The 20,353-nt window shown below is 42.3% G+C and overlaps 1 protein-coding gene across 2 annotated transcripts in view; it reads left to right on the top strand.

Annotated features, from left to right (window-relative positions):
• Window positions 1-20,353, top strand: part of rnf19b (ring finger protein 19B) — a 34,014-nt gene that overhangs the window by 3,109 nt on the left and 10,552 nt on the right. Inside the window, exons 2-4 of one of the 2 annotated variants that reach the window (XM_040122073.1) lie at window positions 9,019-9,187; window positions 11,339-12,662; window positions 18,377-18,576. In XM_040122073.1, the coding sequence (XP_039978007.1) occupies window positions 11,992-12,662; window positions 18,377-18,576 (871 nt within the window). In that variant the 5' untranslated portion in view covers window positions 9,019-9,187; window positions 11,339-11,991. The remainder of the gene's footprint in view (window positions 1-9,018; window positions 9,188-11,338; window positions 12,663-18,376; window positions 18,577-20,353) is intronic. The other variant, XM_040122072.1, reaches the window with a different exon arrangement.

Consider the following 20,353-nt stretch of genomic DNA (forward strand, 5'->3'; position numbering starts at 1 on the left):
AACTCTCCACATGTGTACCCATCTGTCTCCCTGTTGAAGGTTTTCCAGATAGACAGGCAGATCTGTACTTTAATACTTTTTTGAGCGTCAGCCGAAATGTGTTTGTAGCATTAAGTATCAAAAACTGTCAAGTAGAGCTGAAACGACTGGTCAGTTAACTGATTTTGTCGATGGACAGAAAAACTGATTATGTTGTTTTTTGAGCAAAATTGCCAAAAATTCAGAGGTTTAATAAATATTTTCTGTTTTTTTTTTTTTTGGTTGGTTGTTTGTTTGTTTTTTAGTCCTTTTTGATGAGTCCTGGACCGTTGACAAGACAGAACAAGCAACTTGAGCACAGAAACCATACGCTTTGGAAAATTGTGAACAGCATTTTCTCACTATTTCCTGACATTTTCATAGACCGAATGATCAATCGATTAATCAGGAAAAGTAATCGGCAGATTAAGTGATTATCAAACTAATCCCTAGCCGCTGCCATGCCGTGCAAGTGCTGAGCTGAGCGTTGACTGCTTCTTAAGGTCTTGTTTACGTGTTCTTCGATTAGGTATTTCAATATATGAAGTCATAACTTTGCCAGTTTTGTACTTTTTGTTTTATTTCAGCAATGTTCTTAAGGATGTTTGTGTTAAGTCCACATCAAACAGTGCTATGTTTGAGATGTTTGGTTTGTTTTGTAAGTTGAACAAACAAAAAGACTTGTATTCCTTCAGGTTTTCAAAAAAACCAATAACACAGTAGGGGTGTAACATAAAGACAATGATGAGACTAATAATAAACCTAAGAATTATAATAATAGGGTTTATAATAATACTAATAAAACAAATGGATTGGTCAGAAAAATCCCACGACCTTTACTTGAATAAGAATTTTAGTCAGTAAAAGTCCTAATAGATAGATAGATAGATTAGAGTCATGCCAGTTGCTGCAACAGTGGATCCAACTGCATAGTCCATTTCCAATTAAAATAAAGGGTATGCAAACAACATACACACACACACACACACATTTTAAATATGTTGTTCTATTCAAATTCAATTGGCATGCATGAAGGAAAAAAAGCAAAAATTTGGGGGTGAGCTGCATTTTACCAGATGTTTGGATGGTTTTCTTGGAATTAGGCTTATTTACACATACACACATAAACACACACACACACACACACACAGATAAACACACAAACACAGGAAGACACACACACACACACACACATACACACGTGCACACAGACAATGTGCGCATCTTGTGTGTGAGCTGGATTCCTTGGAAGAGCAGGAAGAACAATATTATGCGGAAGAAACACCCTGACAACCAGACATGCGGTTGTCAGGGTGTTTTGTTCCACAGAATAATGCTTCCATTATCTGTGATATCACTCTATCAACACGCCCTCACATTCGTACGCCCCAATTTAATCACTTTGCCTACCAAATAACAGCGTATCCACGGCTGCCCCCAAGGTGTTTTCTTGTACCGTAGATGTGTGTGGATGTGTGGTCATGACAACCTACTTTCAAAGTATAAGAAACCGACAATGTATGAAAATCTCACCAGTCAGGCTTTTCCTGTGTCAGACGTCAGACGTGGTTAACGGGACTTTTCCTCTTTTTTGAGGCGAGACAAAGCTGCGACTGTTGAAGTGTTATGTCGCAATTTAATTTAACAAAAGCAGCTTTCAAGCGACAGGCGTTGCGTGTCCTCCCGCGATCAGGTCCCCGGCAGGTGCGGCTCAAACACTTGCTGTGTGAAATGAATGGCTATATACGCGACGAACAGGCAAGAGAAGGAGGCATAGAAGATTATGCCTTTGTGGCTGTAGACTCTCACGCCTGTGCGCTAAATATGAAGCTACAGCCAGCAGCTTGTCACCTTGACTTAGGTTTTGCACTTTGTCTTTGTATGGATTAAACGAATGAGATATAACATGTTAATTACTGAGCTTTAGAGGTGCTGGTAAAAGCTCTTGTAGCACCGGTTGCGACCCGCCTTTGGCTGCGAAGCTTCGCGGTTAAAGCAAAGATATGAGAGTTGCATCAAACTTCTCCTCTAACCCTCGGCAAGGAAGCAATTGAGTGCATTTATCAAAAAATGTCGAACTGTGCCTTTAAAGCCAGATGTTGAGGTGCTACTGAGAATGAGCTGTTCAAAGTGAATCTGAAGCCTTGTGTCTATTGTTGCTCTACTGGAAATTCTAAAAACAAACTGTTTCCCATTTATTCCACTGAGTGTTTCGGAGAAAAGCAGGGAGCTGTGCCAGCTATGTTGCTGTCTGTTGTAAACACACACCGGGGGGTTTGTGTTTTGCCACGTCTGAATGTCTGCCACTCCACCACCACTTTGGTCTCGACTGAGATATTTTAACACCAACTGAGTGAGAATGCCATGAATTTTGCTGACGTTCCTGTCCCCCTCAGGATTCATTGTTGTTATTTTGATGAGCCTGTGACTCCTCATCACCAGTTCAAAAATTTTGTCAACCAAATTCCCCTCAACGCTAGTCATTCCCGTCAGCCTCAGTTGTAGTTGGTGTCTAGTGCTAATTAGCACATGCAACCTGCTAAACATCAGCGTGTTAGCCACTTCCCCCGGCTGTAGATCTTCACTCTTTAGTTTTGTCAATTTGAACATGAAAGTTTATTCTCGAACTTGGGAAGAGTCAAAACATCTTAACACAAGGTCCCCTTACTACCTCTTTCTGGTGCCAACTGAAGTTTTCGAGTTCGAGCCACATTCCGTTTGCTGATTAATGCTGAAAGATATGGTTGAACGCTCTAGAAAGAGCTAGTAAGTGGACCTTGAGGTAAGGTTATTTTTCGTTAATATGTAGGTGAACTGTTTCTTTTTCTAGAGATGTTTTTATTTTTGGCATTTTGCCTTCTTGTTAGACTTCTTTACAGTTAAGAATGACAGGAAACACTGAAAGGAAGAGAGGAGGGACTGGCATGCGACATAAACCCGGCATGTTTCCGTCGTTACGTAAAACGGTTTCTTCTATCGCCACCAACACCCCAGGGTTGGACTAAGCAGGTCCCAGATGTGAATATATCTGTGGGCGTTTGAAAGCAGGGCATGGCCTTTCTGAATTATTAATGCAAAAAATATCCCTAATTGCAGTGAAGCCGCCGCCCCCCTCCCCCGCTCCTCCGTGAATCAACTTCGAAGCGCAAGGTCGGCGCTCGGTTCTTTCTGCTCCTAATGTGTCATTATAACCCAGTTTATCAGTTGCGACATTTGATGTGTGACTCAGTGGTCCTTCTGCTCACTGGAAGTAGCCTTGACTTATTTGTGTGTGTGTGTGTGTGTGTGTGTGTGTGTGTGTGTGTGTGTGTGTGTGTGTGTGTGTGCGTGCGTGCGTGTGGTCTCCTATATTTCTTCTTCCAGAACCAAATGTTTCCACACAAGATGCAGAGATCCTCCAAAGTGGGGACATTTTGCTTGACCTCACTTCTTTTAAAGGAACATTTGGTCACTTATAGTGTGGATGTGCAGTCTGTGCCAGTGATCTATGCGGTCCATTAAAAGTATAACTACCTCAGGCGCTGGATGATGCCTAACAACAGAGCAACGGCTGCTTTAGTGCCATTAGGAAAGCGCAGCTGAAACAATAACATCCTCATAATAACAGGTCACTAGGTTTCATTACCTAAAATTAGCCACGTTGATGTGGGTCCCTCTGTAGATACAGCCGGAGACAGAGGTCTCTTCAAGATTCATCCCCACACCAGTTCAGATAGAAATATCATTTTCAAGATATGGTTAAAGCACTGCTTCCATGTAATGCTAGCAACCTCTCAGGGGCTTTGGAGCCTCAGTGGAAGTAGCATCTCGCATATTATGTTTGCAACATAACAGCAGCAGGTGTCATTTTACAAGCTTCCATACACAGTTTGATACTATTTTCCACCCTGAAAAGAAACTGAAATTAAATTTAGGCTCCTGTTTTTTGGGAAGAAACGCATTACAAACCTTTTAGTCACATTTCAAACCTACAGAGCTTTTATTAGCAGATGACCATTTTAATGGGAACTGCAGTGCTGTAAAACAACCAGATAGACTAGTTACCTAATAGTGTAGCAGGTATTGGCATTAAGTAGTAGGCTGCACTTGCTGCTTTCCATGTTGTACAATGTCTGGCAGTAGCCAAAAGTATGGATTGAAAGATTGTTATTATTACCAGATAGTAGGGAGTGAAACCACCATATACATATATACATATTTATATATATGTATATATGTATGTATATGTATATGTGTGTATATATATGTACAATAAACAGGACTGAAGTTCTTAGGAAACATTGGGACATTTAATAAAAAATGTGTTTGGCAGAAATACAGAATGGGGAGAGACATTTCCCCACCATGATTCAATTATGTGACTGGAGAAGTCAAGTAAGCAGTCCAGTTAATTTTATTTATATAGCGCTAAATCATAGCAAAAGTTATCTGAGGGCACTTTTCATATACAGCAGGTCTAGACCGTACTCTTCATATTATTATTTAAAGAGACCCAACAGTTCCCGCCATGAGCGAGCACTTGCCGACAGTGGCGAGGAAAAAATTTCCCTTTTAAGAGGCAGCAACCTCGAGCGGGACCAGGCTCAGGGTGGGTGGCCATCTGCATACTGTAATAAAGTACATTTACTCAAGCGCTGCACTTCCGCTCAACCTTGAGGTTGTTTTACTGTACATGAGTATTTCTTTTTTATGTAACTTTACTCTTATTGTTCACTACATTTAAATAACTAGTTACTAGTCACTTTTCAGATTCAAATTTTACATTTAAAACATGTGATCAGTTAATTGCTGTATATTAAACAAACCAGCAGTTATCCTAGTTATAATTAGCTCCGCCTCTATCAGTTACACCATTAAAATGCTTCTTACATGTTAATATATCAGTAATAATAATCAAATAAATATGAATAATGTAAATTACAGTTCATAAAACAAACTTACCACAAGGCCCATTTAGTAGTTGCTCTAGTTTGCCCTCGCTAGTAAAACCCATAACCTTGCGGTGATGTTATTTTCTCAACTAACATAGAATTATTTATTTTTCTGATAATAGCCACGTAGTTTTATGTAATTGCAATCTTGAAGCGAGGAGCCCCAGTTGATGTTGTTTGGTTGTTTTGTCGGACTAAAAGTCCAAAAAACAAAGATATTAGATTTACCGTAATAAAAAAACAGAGAAAAACAGCAAATCCTAACATTTGAGAAGGCGTAACAAAAACGTATTGATTAACTGAGTTGTCACTTTAGCACTGTCCATACTGTCTGTCTGGATGTAGTGCACACCTTTGCGGGTGTGTGCGTGTGTGTGTGTGTGCTGCCAGTTGCAGCACGTAGGCTGGCCGCACCCTGCAGGGAGCGATTCGAAGATCCCAAAGTGCTGAGGCACAGATTCACCGTTTACAACAGAACAGTCTGTCTGAGAAGTGCTGAGAACGGATTACCTGCAGAGCACACACCTCTCGCTCTCTCTCTCTCATCAAATTCTCCCACTGCAGAAGCTGTTACCAGAGAGTGACTGACGTTTTTGATTGATAAATGACAATAGTTAAATTGCTGCCGAGTTGTTCTCTGTCGGCGGAGTAATCGATTAATCAACGAACGGTTGATTAATCGGCTCTGAAATCTGTCCGTTAGCGTTTGGATGTGTTGTAGTGAACAAGTGGGAAAACTTCTACTAAAACGACAGGAATGATCCTCTGTGGGTCATGAGTATCCACAGCAAACTTACGGGAAATCTTGACGGTATTTTAAATTCTAACATGTCACAAATGCGTTGGTGGAGGGCAGTAACGGAAAGTAACTAAGTACGTTCATTCAAACGCTGTACGTAAGTACCGTTTTGAGGTACTTGCAATATTTGAATATTCGGCTTGGCAAATATTCCACTTGTCACTTCACTACACTCGTTTGACATCTTTAGTTACTCTGCTGAGTCAGAACAATAATACTAAATATCCATATATCAGCTTATCACCATGACGAAGCAGTTGCACGAATCACAGAGAAAATCTTAGTGGAATGAATCAGCACATTCAGCTCCTGCCCTCATTGAGGCGGTACAAATTTCATGGGAACATGTTGGTAGCTCAACAGATGGAGTGACTGGGGGGAAACTGGAAATATTAAAACCCCTAAAGCAGTGTGTTTCTGTCCTGGGAACACAGAGTGCTGCTGTTTTTTTTTGTTTTTTTCCCCCCCACCATGCCAGGTCGTTAATTCTAGTTAATTGCACTCACCTGGCACAGATGGTAAAAAATAAAAACCAGCAGTCTTCCGCGTCATGAGAACCAGGTTTGAGAAGTGATCCTTCAGAGCAACTACGAGCAGTCACCGCACTTTCCCCACAATAAGGGCCTGTGAAGTGTTCAGTCGACAGTTTAATCTTGATCTGCGTTAACTATTAGGCTGCATGATGTGAATCTGCAAAACAACACGTACACAAAGTCATGTGCACGTTCGTGGACGTCTTCTCCGCTCAACCTCCTGTTAGGCCGGACTGAAAAGTAATGAGTTTGAAAACATGGTGAAAGAAAAAAGGACTCGTGTTTGTTTGTTTTTTCTGTGTGTGTGCGCGCGTGTGTGAGTTCATGCCGCTGTTTGACAGATGGGTCTGAACAGCCTGAGAACTCTGGGCTAGATTTGTTGTCAACGTGCTCACACACACACTTTGTTCCACACTTGTCCTCCTACTCCACTGCTGCTCAATTCAGCAAACACACATGCACACACACACACACACACACACACACACACACTGTTCTTTCTATAGTTGTGAGGACAGTCTTCGACAGTATTCCCCAGCACCTGAGCCAAACCTCGACCATCACAACTTAACGCCTAACCCCAAACCTTAACCTAAACCTGATTCTAACCTGAACCCCTAAAACCAAGTCTTAGACCTCAGACAGCCGTATGTAGCTGTGAGGACCGGCCTAAATTTCCTCACAACGATGGTTTCGAAAAAAAATTTGTCTGCACAACCACAGAAAGACATGCAGACACAGACAAACGCATACTAAACCTCCCTCTTTTCACACACTCACTGCACCGGAAAGGAATTCTCCTTCTTCTATCTTTCAACTTGTTGTGTCATGCACACTCATTCTTTTTTCTGTCGTTCTTTCATACGCTCTCTCCTTCACACACACACACACTCACACTTTCCACCGCTCGCGTAAGATTTTATGTGTCTAATTGCTTAGAGCATCAGCATCATTATTCAATCGTCGGTTCATGTTTTTCACCGTGTGACCACATTTAGAGAAGCAAGAACCAACCAGATCACTAGACTCTCATTATCTAAAGACCGGAAACTGATATATGATTCCAACTAAATACAGTATTATGTAAACTGAATTCGATTTAATTATGTTTGTTTAACCAATTCCAGTCTACAATTTTACACTTCATGCTATGCACCTGTGCTTTTCCCGCAACGACTTGTCAATTTTTCATGTCTTCAGTGAAAAAGCCGTCGAAATAAAATCAAACAAAGGAGCAAAAACCTGTGTTTGCACATACCGCCGTTCAAGTACTGTGATACATTAGTGTGTGGTATTTGTGTACACTCAGACGCGTAGGCAACGTTAATAAAACTGGAACAGTGGCTCAGCATTGAGTCTTTAGTTAGAAAGAAGTGAGTAAGTGATAAAGATATCTGACAGGGGAAGAGGAAACCTATCTGTCCAATCTATCTTTTGGTGTTGCCTCCTCAGACAAACAGGAAACCTTTATCAGCGGCTGAAAATCTTGCCTTTGCATTTCCGAAAAACAAACAAAAGTGAGTGTGTGTGTGTGTGTGTGTGTGTGTGTGTGTGTGTGTGTAATATATTTATAAACTGTAGGCTTTTTATACACTTAACACACATTTTGGCGAAGACCCGGTGTGACCCTGAGAAGTTGGCGAGAGATGTGCCGCTGTGTTTGTAAAAATGTAAATGAAGTTGCTGCCATTTACTCTGTCTAACTGGAAATCCTCCTCTTTTGCTGTTTTGTGACTTAGCTCAGAGTCATGTTTTTCTGCCTCCCCCTGTGCCCCGCGGCGGGGGGGTTGGCACAGTAATGATAGTGAATACAGTAATAAATCAGTATCTCACATCTGTTTAGAAAAGAAGTTGACATCGAACATGAGGCCAAGTTGGCAAGAGATTAATTTGACTTCCTGGCAAATTGGCATATTTATCTGTTCTATTTTGGAGAGGAAACAGGGTCAATCATAAAACTGGCCACTGAGGTTAAAGGCAGCGTGAAGTGTTAAAGTTGTGTGTAACGAGCTTATTAGATCCGATACTGACCATATGTTACAAAACCATTCAGTCCAAATTGTGTAAAAACCTGCCTTTCTTTCTTTTATCGGTGGTATTACTTCCTATCACGATGTTTCTTAGCCGGGCCAGTGACGTGGCTCTACGGATTGCAGTTCCAGTCAGTCCACCACTTTGGTCCAGGCTGAAATCGCTCAACAACTATCATCAGACATTCATGGTCCCGAGAGGATGGATCCCTATGACTTCGATGATCTTGCGACTTTTCCTTTAGCATCATAATGAGGTTGACATTTTCAGTTTTTAGTGAAATGTCTTGAAAAGTGTGAGATGGATTGCAATTAAATTCGGTACAAACGTTTATGTTTCTCCCTCATGGATGAAGTCAAATAACTTTGGTGATCCCCTAACTTCTCGTCTAATGTAGCGCCACCGTCGGGTCAGTGTTTTTAATTTGTGCAATACTTTGTTTTTCGCGCACACACCTGCAAAACTGATGACATTCCCATTAGCCTCAGCTGTGCTTAATGTTTAGTTCTAGGTAGCAGATGTCAGCCGGCTGACACACGACACTAAGGCTGTGGACATGACAAACATCACACCTGCTTAATATCGGCGTGTCAGCATTGTCACTCAAAACACCACAGCCTCACAGAGCTGCTAGCATAGCCGTAGACTCTCTGTCTTGTTAATTTACAGTAAACACTGTTTTCTCACTTGTTTCCTATCCACAAAGATCCTGACACTTCGAAAATGATGTAGGCCGCACAGCATATGTGTGCATCCTGGATGGAGTTGCACCTGGATTTAACGCTTTTATTTGGAAAAAAGGACATTGTTGACATATGATGATCACATTAGTTCCCAGAGACATCTTTTGCCTAGGCGCTCCCCTTAAAAACAAGGTAAATGCACCCTAAATATAATGTTTTTATTTTTTATTTTAGACAAGCATAAAAGCCACCATGTGTCAGATTTTTATGTGATATTGTATCTTTCAAATTATTCTGATGTCATGAGTTGTAGTTTGTAGAAAAACTAAGAACATCCCGGTGAAAATCGGTGCAGTCTATGTGTTGCCGCAGGCCTTCATTCTCATTGTCCATGGGCTGCATCCACGGGATGCCCCATTGGGGGCGCTATAGTCAGGAAATGAGTTCTCCTAATTCTCTCTGAAAATCTTTTAAAATGAATATACAAACAAATTAAAAGCCTTTAACCAGTTTTGTGGTTCCTGGGCTCTGTTTTGTTTTTTGACCTGGAAATGATAACAGACTCAGACTTTTCAGAGTAGCCGGGAGGAAACACTCGGCAGACCGAGTCTCTCTGTCGACCTGCTGCTCAGTGATTGGTCAGCTAATCTGTCAATGATGTGACCCCCCCACACACACACACACACACACACACTCCCAACACAGACGCAGAGGTTACAGCCTCCTGAATGGTCTGAAGTTTACTGGGTCAGCATTACCCTGAGAGTGTGTGTGTGTGTGTGTGTGACCCTAATCAGATTTGCTGGTCAGAAAGAGAAAACCAGAAAACATCTGCACTGCTGTGGGAGTGCGTTTGTCAATTCTGTGAGTCTTTTTTATATTCAGTTTAGTATTGATTTTTTTTATCTGTAATGTCACATTTCCACCGCTGTTTAGGTTCTTTCTTGGTAACGACTTTTCAACATAACCTTTGTCATAGCTTTTTGATGACGATGTATCGTTTTCTTGTGAGCTTTGGGGGTTTTTTCAACCCACGAAGAGGCACATTCAACTGAATTTACTGTAAAGCACGGCCGTCACAAGATTTTCGCACAGCAGAAATACATAATCACAACATAACATGTAACTTAATAACACATAGGAGCTTTAAAGTGTCTCTCACACACACTAATTAAAATAGCTCACACAGCCTGTAATTGTAGTGGGGACACAGGATGTAATTATCATGCGTACCTGGGCGTTTTGCACACTGTCACGTTTGTGTGTTCATTCAAAGACGTGTTTGTGCACATGTGTGTGTGTGCGCGCCCGCGTGTGTTTCTGCATACATAATCAAAGTTTTCACTTGTGTGTGTTCATTCAGAGATGTACGTGTGTGTGTCTGTGTGTGTGTTTGTGTGCGTGAGGCTGAGGACATTGTTTGCTCATTTATAGGTGTGAACATGTCTCTGTATTTGTTGTATGTGTGTGTTTTCATGTCTGTTTTTATATTGTGTGTATATGTGTGTCTGACTGCGTGTGTGTTTTTTTTGCATTTGGCAGTGTTCGTATAAACGTGTGTATATGTATTTGTCATTTAGTGTATACTTGTACGTGTGCACATAGCTAGACTGTGAGTGTTTTTCTGATTTTCAGGTGGTGTGTCATGTCATGTCTGATTATGTATATGTGTTTTTGCACTTAAAAGTGTGTGTATATTGCTGTATATATATAAAAAAAATATTGGTTTGATTGTGTGTGTGCCTTTTGGAAGTGCATATTTCCATTACTATGTATTCGTTTACCAGTTTATGCTCGACTGTGTGCCTGTGCGTGTGTGTGTGTGTGTGTGTGTGTGTGTGCGTACACACATAAGTGCCAGAGTCACAGAGTGGGTCGCTGTTTTCCTCACTCATAGTGAGCGTCACCATGGTAACGGCACTAGCAGCGCAGTGTGAAGCGGAGCGAGAGCTTGCGGTGCTCGGTGCGATGGAGAGAGACAGAGACTGGTTTCACATGATTGCATGATTGGTCAGACTGGCTGATGATGTCACATATTTAACTGATGATTTAATGTGTCTCCTCTGCAATTTTGCTCTATTTAACCCTTTAATTATGGCTACTTACCACATAAATGTATAAATGTATAGACTTTCTTGCATTAGTGGGTGTGTCTGTTTAATTAAATGTAATTAGCTCAGATAGATCAGAAGTTCACGGCCACAAGAGTTAATGATCAAATCGAAGACCGGGCAGAGCAAAAGCGGAGGCAGAGAGAGCAGAGAGAGCAGAGGGAGGAAGAGAGGTGTGTGTCATACTGAGCATGCTCTTTGTGTTAACTTCCTGCTCTCCTCTTCCTGACAGAAAAGAACCGTTCAGACAGGCCGTTGTTCAACAAGAACGAGAGGAAGACGAGCAGAGGAGAGGCTCTGAATACAGCTGCAGAGAATTACATCCAAACTGAGGAATTATTACAACACTCGGACTGAACTCTGCTCTGTGGATTTTTCTGTTATCTTCTTTTTTTTTTTTTTTTTTAACCCAGCTCTGTTTTTAAGAAAGCGAGTCATTCATTGAAAGAGTCCCCACTGTTTTTATTTGACAGTGAGAATGTGTGACCTCGACATCTGCCTTGGAGATAAAAGACTTGGTACTTTTTCTTCTTTGTAAACCTTTTGGCCGCCAGGTTTGAGAAAAACTCTAGGAGTTGAAGGGAATTTTTTTTTTTTCACTGGCAACTTGAACAGTCTCTTTCGTTTTCTGTTTTTGGCTCTCCATTACCTCACTCTGTCTTTTCCTGATAGCATTTTGTTTCTCATAAAAGGAAGGCAAGGACGTGACAGAGTGAAGTTTCTCTGCCCGAATAGCATTTGAATTCCAGTTTGGCTTTCACAAGGGGACAAATCCTCCTTTGTGTGTGCGACTGAGTGTGTGTGTTTGTGTAGCTCACTGTCCCTCTGCTATACATTAACGTGTATCAGGGGACATAACAGGCCCTGTGTGTCTCTTCTGGGAAAATGGGATCAGAAAAGGACTCGGAGTCACCTCACTCCTCAGTGAGCGGCGTCCCCAACCCTAAGTGCCGTGCGGCGGGCAAACGCCAGGGCCGCATCTCCTTCCACAGCCTTTTCCACAGCAAACGGAGCTCTCGGGGCACCAGGGGCCCCAAAGGAGCAGCAGCAACCCCTTTATCCCATCATCACCAACATCACCACACACAACAACAGCTCCTGCCTTCTGCCCTGAGCTCAGCACCAGCCGCAGCCGCTGCTACTCCCGCAACTGCCACCACCACAGCCACTACAACCCCCCAGGACGCTGCCTCCGGCACCCCATCGAAGCCGCTCTCCTCCAGCCAGCCGTCCCTGGGTGGAGCCCCTTCCTCTGGTGAGGAAAACCTCCTGGAGTGCCCCCTGTGCCTGGTGTGCCAGCCCGCCGACCAGCTCCCCGAGCTGCTGGGGTGCAGCCACCGCTCCTGCCTCTGCTGCCTGCGCCAGTACCTCCGCATCGAAATCACAGAGAGCCGAGTCCAGCTCAGCTGCCCCGAGTGTGCCGAGAGACTGGTCCCGCGACAGGTGGCGGACATCTTGGATGATGCGGCACTGCTGGAGAAGTATGAGGAGTTCCTGCTGCGGAGGTGCCTCGCCTCCGATCCGGACTGCAGATGGTGCCCAGCGCCTGACTGCGGGTAAGAAAATGTCTGTTGTCTTTTTTCAAGGTTTTAGTCAGCTCATCTGTTCCTGTGTCAGCTGCACTATCAGGTGTATCCATCCGATCAGGTATTCACCCTACAGCAATTAGCAGTTTATTTTTTAAGCACATGTAACCTGAGACATTTATATTCCGTTGACTTCTTTTGTTATTAATCTATAAATCATTCTGTAATCCACACAAATGTCATAAAACCGTGAAAAACGCCTGTCCCGAGCTCTGACAGCCCGAGGTGACCAATTCAAATTGCCTGTTTTGAGCAGCCGGCAATCCAAAGCCCAAAGATATTTGAGTTACAGTTAAATAAAAAGATGGAAAAGCAACAAATCTCTAAACTAGAACCTGTGAATATTTGAAAATTTTTGTTTGACAAATTATAAGAAAAAAAAACAATTTCAGGGTTGGAATTGGGATTAGAATGAACTAGGTCATGTAGATTATGAATGATGTACAGGTTAGAGTAAGCATTCAATTTGCTGGTTTGGGCTCATCTGTAAAAGTTTCAGATTTGTTTGTGCCCATCTGTCTGTTTCTGTGATATTATAAAGTTATCTGATCAGAGATTAAGTTGACAAATGTCCAGTAGCTTTAGAGCAATTATGTGCCGGACTGCTTTGTCCCAGACACGATGCCTTTGAGGGTTTTTACTGTGTGCAGTTGGTAAAAACAAATAAATAACTGTGGACAGACAGAAACCAAAATACTATGACTGAGGGGAAAAAAGGGAAAATGTAGCAAAGCCAGAGGCATTTCATTATCTATGACAGTTGTTTTCCGTAAATGCAGGGAATGTTGCCAGAGGTCATTTCTTATCTGTGACAGAATGAATTGCCATTTAAAATTAGATTCTCAAATGCTGGCCAATTAAACAAAATGGGACTGTATTAAGATTAAAATGGGAGCAGGGACCACTTTAACATCTGGTTTTGACTGAACAAGTTGTTCGATACGATCTCATATTAGTTTGCGGAAACTTTTTCTACAGTTTTAAAGAGAGACTCTAGTCACATTGTGCTCACTAACCTTTTCTGCTTTGCTAGTAAAAGGAGGACCGTTTATGTCACAATGACCAGGCAAATAGCTGTAAAATTTTTGTCTCTACTTGTCTATTCTTTCATTTTCCCTTCCTCTTTCTCCCTCTTTTTCCCTCTCTGACACACAAAAATCACCCGCACCCATTTCTGTGGTAATTGCCTGGATTTCAGGGCCAACGGTATTACCTTGAAATCAAAATAAATGACTCTATTTCTCCGTCAGGGGCCAAAAGAACAGGAACCAGTGTTAGCTAATCAGTGAAAGACAGGCTGAGAAAGTTGAATTCGAAAGTAGGAGGAGAGAGGCTGTAACTGGGTTAGAGGGCTGCGAGCTCGCCCTGTGGTCGGAGGAGGGGGGAGTCAGACGGGTTTGGAGGAATAGGAGTTCTCATCTGGTTTCTGGAACAAAGGAGAGGCGTTTGTTTCATCATAGAAATCAAGAGTGATTCATTGTGTTTGTGTTTCTGTCTGTCTGTGTGTGTGTGTGTGTGTGTGTGTGTGGGAAGGAAAAATGCAGGTATTCAGTGATATTTTTCTGTTGTGGTTTTGTACAATAATACTGGTTCTGCCACAGGGAAAGACCATAGTGTCTGTGTGGTATCTTTGCATAAATCTGCCTATATGTGACTGTTTGTGTGTGCTTTTCTGTTTATTCCTGTTTCTCCATGACAGTGTGTCGTCACGTCCCCTACGTACGGAACCTATAGGGTAGAATATTTTTTTAAATATTTTACATTTTTTTAAAAAAACTCTTGTATACATTCAGGAACATTCAATAGGTCCATAGGCTGTGGAACCTGAAGCCCTTCTGTCCTAAGGGTGCCACAAAATGTGTACAAAATTGCCAGTTCGACTAAATGGTGGCACGGGAGAAAATAGAGGAAATTCAAATGAATTCAAAATACTTTTTCACCAAAATTTGGTATCAATTGGCATATTCTGTGGAAACCAAATATCAGTAACAGATTTTGTATCAGTACTCTGAATGACTTGCTCTGACCTCTGTTTTTCTGAAAAATATTACCAATTCCTCCAGATGTAAGTTGAATCAGGTTGGGGTTTTTCACCGCCTGTAGTGTGTCAGACCACTGCTGAACCATGTGAGCGATGAGTAACAGTGAACATCCTTTTCTGTTTTTATAGTTCCCTCTTTTTGTAAGAGCTGCTATGTGTTCAGCTAAAAACTGAGCCCGAGCAGAAATCTATAAGAGTAAATATTGTTTCAGAAGGTTTACGTGTGTTTATGTGCCTATGTTACTTTCTCTCTGCACTGAGTGAACACTCTGATTATAGCCAGCCCCCATAGACAAAGGTATGGATTTTAGGTTTAAGGGTTGGAATTGGGGACAAGTTCCCGGTTAAGGTTGCAGTAAGTCATGGAAGTTTTGAAGATCACGAAGGTTCAGATAAGCACACAATTAATTTTAAAAAAAAGGAAACAAAACCAAAATGTGTGTTTGCAATAGCAGTATTGTATGAGGAGAGGTCGACTGCTGACCTACACATTTACCGGGACAATCCCCCACTTTAAATCAGAAAAGTTGAGTAGGTCCTAATAATTATTCACCACAGAAAGCCGGGGCTGGAGAACGAGAAACAGCACTGTCAACACAAACGCACAGCTGTTGGCAGCTTCAGACTGTACGTCACTGGGGAGAAGGCTTCCACAGAAATAATGCAATAAGTATGAATTTCTTCAGTATTACTGAGAATTGAGTGTTTATAGCTGAGGATTTGGCTACTTAAAACCTGATCCCTTTTGGTTAGATAACACACGATAGCTTTACGATCACACGGAAATCCTGATCAGAAAAGCTCATTGGCAAAATCGAATGAATCTAGAGGCTTTTCCTCACCACTGTAGATGGATATCTACGGCCAAAGCAGTGACACTTCACACAGAGCAGAAACACAGTCTTTCATTGTCTCATCGTTTTTTTCAGCGCATCGCAAAAGAGAGGAAAACAGATCCACTTCTGCTCAGGAAAATCTAGGTTCTGATAAATCTATCCGACTGCCCCTCTTCACCGTCGTAACACAGTTGTTCACGTCTGACCTGCCGTCCCCGTCCGGCCAATGAGGTCTCAGTCTTTCTGATTGTCAGACCCGCGTATCCAGTGAGAACAAAGGGTGGCCCTCTGCCGTCTCCTCTGGCTGTCAGTTGCTATGGCAACTGTCGATGCAGCACAGAGGGAGCGTTGTCAGGGGTAACGGGAAGTGAGACTTAATTAACCATATCAATACGTACTCACTGGACTCGGTGTACACGTGTGTCTGTCAGTGTTCTGAATTTCTGGGCCTTTGTTGTTGACTGACAGGTAATGCTTGCGTTGTTTTTCATGTTTCTCTGTGAGTGAGTCAGACTGACGCACATTCAGTTCACCCTGGTGTTAGATGCAGCCTCGTACTAGTGCGCATCAGTGTGTGTGTTCGGGTAGTAACACTGCATTTATTGGCTCGGCAGGATTCCCAGGTGGCTTTTGGTGGAACCGAGCACTGACAGGACTGTCTGTGCATGTTTCCTCCAAAAAAACGCTCCCTGTGCTGCAGCAGAATCCACCGGTCATGAGACGGACTTGACGCGGGATACTCTCCCCGTCAAAAGCTGTGGTTTGGCCAACTTTCCTTTGTGCCACAGCAAGTCCCGAGCTCACGAGCCCAGAAGAAGAGCACAAGCGCTTTATGTTTTTCAGTTGTCGTGTTTTTAGCCATGCCAGCGGCACGGCTCTGTCGGATGGATTGCCATGAAATTTTCTTGTCTTCTAGAACCGTCAATTACAAGTTTGCCGTGTTATCACGTCTTCCACGCTCCTCTTCCTTTTGATAGCATAACTTGGAAACACGACTGATGTGCTGAAAACTTGGCAGCATCTTTGTTTTGTCAAGGTACAAAAAAGGCCAAAAAAAAGTTTAAAACCCCGCCTTCTTTTATTATCACTCCTCCAACATGTTTTCTCCCACTTGGTTTAGTGACAATATTTCATGACAGGCCTCATTTGTGATTTCTCCAGTGATTGACAACCTCTGAAATCTCAGTTTTTCTCCCTCTGTTCAACGTCCTTTGTCCTTATTGTTACAAAATGCCAACCTTTTTTCTATTTGTATTTTTTATTTTTTTTTACCATTACTTGCTTTTTAAAGTGGGCTGGCTGAACTTAATCGCACAACAATGGAAAGGTTGGTCTGGTACAGTTTCAGTGGGGACTTTTCATGAAGTTATTGGAAAAAAATGTGTTTTTACCCACACTATGGAAGTTATGATGTTTTGGGTCACATTTGTTTGTTAGCAGGATATCTATCAAAAAAGTAAAGTTAGGCCAATAGCTAAGGAACAACTCATTTCTTTTGTCGATTTCTTGGCTCTTTTGTTTTGCTTTAATATGTTTGAACATTTTTTTCTGTTTTCTACTGATTAACTGCACTTTCTTGGATTTAAAAAAAAAAAGTAATCCATAACAGAGTAATCTGGCTTGTCACATTCGGTTCTCCCCTGCCCAACACAGTCTGTCAATGCAATTTAAAATTTGACACAGATTACCTGCTCGTTTGCTCTCTTTTAACGTCCCGATGCTAAATACAACCTTTTTTCGCCAGGCCCCGCAGAATCACTCCATCACAGCCGTATAGTCACACACCTCGCCAACTGTGAGCATTCTGCTCCTCTCCGTCTCCTTTCCATTGTGAAATCCATATTGATTGATCTAATCCCTTCTCTTTTCCCTTCTCTCTCAATGTTGTTACTTGGTGATTACCCCATTGATCAAATCTTCTATCTCTCCTCTCAGTCTGCAGAAAGCTTTCATGCTACGTAATCTGCCTATTAGTGGCCATATTGGAGATCCTTTTTTTTCTCATGGAAACTCTGGTTGAGTTAACAGTTTGCACGACTTCCAAAGTTACATCTCAGTTATGCAACAAGTTGCCAAACATGGTGGCTTGGGATTGAATATTTCATTCAGTGTCAGGACCGTGCGGTTGCAAGGAAGTGTATCAACAAGCAGATACAGAGTGCATACTGTATGTGATACAGTTATGCGGAAAAAGCGTCAAATAAAATCATTTAAGTTCAGAGGTTAGGCAAGTTTTGACCACCAAAGCGCTGAAAGACTCATTAAACTCCGAGAGGCAAGCTGAGAAACAGGCTCCTATTCATTTGGTGCATCAGAAATGGTGTATCTCTCTGTAGTGTTCTTGCCACCTGTCAAATGTCAGCCAAGAACTCACAAAACCCATTAGCTTTGGTTTTAGTGAAAAAAAAAACAACAACAACAAAAAAAAAACCCCAACGGTTGATTACTGTGGCTCTTCCCAGTTTTCGTGCTGTGCAGGTAGCGTAGAAAAACGACTTGATAGAGCTCAGGAGCTGTGAATGGCTGCCCACAGTTTTAGATGTGGGTGTCTGGGTGGTGTTCAGACACAGAAGTATGGAGCAGCCTTTTGGGATCAGCAGTACTAACAGCCCTTTCATATTTCACAGAGTCATCTGATGCAGTGTCAGTATCAAAAACCGCACTAATGAAGCTTTAATTTATTGTAGGATTGACAGTCGTTGCCCCATAAAGATCAACAACTGCTGTCATTTCCTGCTTTCATCTTTCGACTTCTTCAGTTACCACGTTACTGAACACTCCTCTCCCCGTCTGTCACTTTCGCTTAGGTTCGCCGTCATCGCCTCGGGCTGTGCCAGCTGTCCCAGGCTGGTTTGTCGCAGAGAGGGCTGCGGTGCTGAGTTCTGCTACCACTGCAAACAGGCCTGGCACCCCAACCAGACCTGCGACTCTGCCCGCCAACAGAGGGCGCAATCCCTGCACACCCACAGCAACCACTCGCCCAGCTACACACAGGAGCAGGGACCTGGTGAGTACCTGGAAAACGGGGCGACTGGATCAAATGTCGGGAACGGACGTCACAGTTTCACGCAAACACGTACGCTGTGCAGATGTGTGTGTTCGCGCTCGGTCCAGACATAAGCAGACAGATAAAATCTTCTCACCCAGCATCGCCGATCTAAGAGCATAATTCACACCTCAACTCAGTGCGCCTCGGTTTTCTCGGTTTCTGTCAGTCTTCATCACATGTTGAACTCCTCAGTCTGTCAGAGCACCCAGTCAAACTCGTCTCAGGTCTGTTGTACCAGGTGCCCAGCATTCCCACCGCTGGGGGGAAGTGTGTGGCGTTCAATCGAGCGGAAGACACGATTTATATCACAGCTGCTCCACTTGATAGTTTCGTGACCGCAGCACTGTGCATCCTGCCATGCACCATTTTAAAATGTCACCATAACATTGCTCAGTCTAAACTCTCACTTTGGTTAGATTTACAAAAAGACATGTTGATTAAATTTAGTGACTAAAGTTCTGCACAGTGAGATTTTAGTCCTCTTAGTCAATAAAAAGTCATCCACCTCAGCAGTTCAACCACGGAAAGATATAGGAACAGCTAGGCTCTCTGGGTGCAGATTTATAACATGCAAAGACAGTATGTTTTTTTGTTTGTTTTTTTTTTAGCAAGCTTGCAAATAATCAGTTTAAGATTTACAGTTTCAGAACAGTTGAGTTTCAGAAAATCAGTTGTGTTCTTGGAGGAAATTTTCAGATCTGGTGGGGCTGCTGGGCTCTACAACAAAATATATATAATTATATATAATTATTAAATGAAGGCAATAACTCTTTTGACTCCTTTTTAGATCGTCATGAACTTGCTTATACTTCTAGACCAGAAATATTTTCATAATGCAGAAGAAGAGACAAATATGCCGTGGAAAGCTTATTGAGGATTTAGGAAGGATTTCTTACAAAATAGTAACGATATATTTTTTTTTCCTTTTTTCTTGACATATATGAATTAATGGTACAACAGAAGGAAATTATTCTTAAAAAGAAACATCAAAATATGTTTTGTCGATCATAGTATTTTTTTGACAAAATTGCAGAAAAAGTTGGTCACTGAGCCGTTAACTGATCACTCACAAGACTTGCAGTGGCATCTGTAGAAATCGCACGATCATTTACGTTTAACCGAAATGCAGTTTTGCCTTAAAAGAGTGACTAATCTTATTTATAGCTTCCACTTAAAAGATTATTGTCATTTTGGGAAATGTGCTGTTTAGTTTCTTGCCAAGATTTAGATGAGAAGACTGATACCGCCCTCATGACCGCTCATTAAACACGAAGCTGCAGCCAGGAGAGGGGTTAGCTTAGCTTAGCAGAATGACTGGAAACAGGAGGCAAACTGTTAGAAGTCTTGCAGTGGTGATGATAGATGCAAACGTAGCACACTACAAATATGCGTGCTTGTGCGTGCAAACATTCTTATATGTGTGTGTGTGTGTGTCTTTAATCGCATTTTGATTAAAAATCTATAAAGTAAATCCCTCCAGCTGCCCTCAGTCATTCTTCACTCTCTCACTTCTTAATTCGCCACTTCCAGTCTGCCCCTCTCCGCCAAGTATTCAGAAGAACTGAAAACAATCCAGGCCGCTCCCTCTCTGTCTGCCTGCCTGTCCGTCTGTCTGTTCATGCCTGCTGCTTAGTCAACTGGACACGGACAGAGGAGAAGACATGGGAGGGACAGATGGAGAGAGGAGGAGGAGGAATGGAATTAAGCAAAGGAAGGAGAGGAAAAAAGCAAGGGT

This window comes from Xiphias gladius, chromosome 24 (assembly GCF_016859285.1).
Source record: "Xiphias gladius isolate SHS-SW01 ecotype Sanya breed wild chromosome 24, ASM1685928v1, whole genome shotgun sequence".
Lineage (NCBI taxonomy): Eukaryota > Metazoa > Chordata > Actinopteri > Istiophoriformes > Xiphiidae > Xiphias > Xiphias gladius.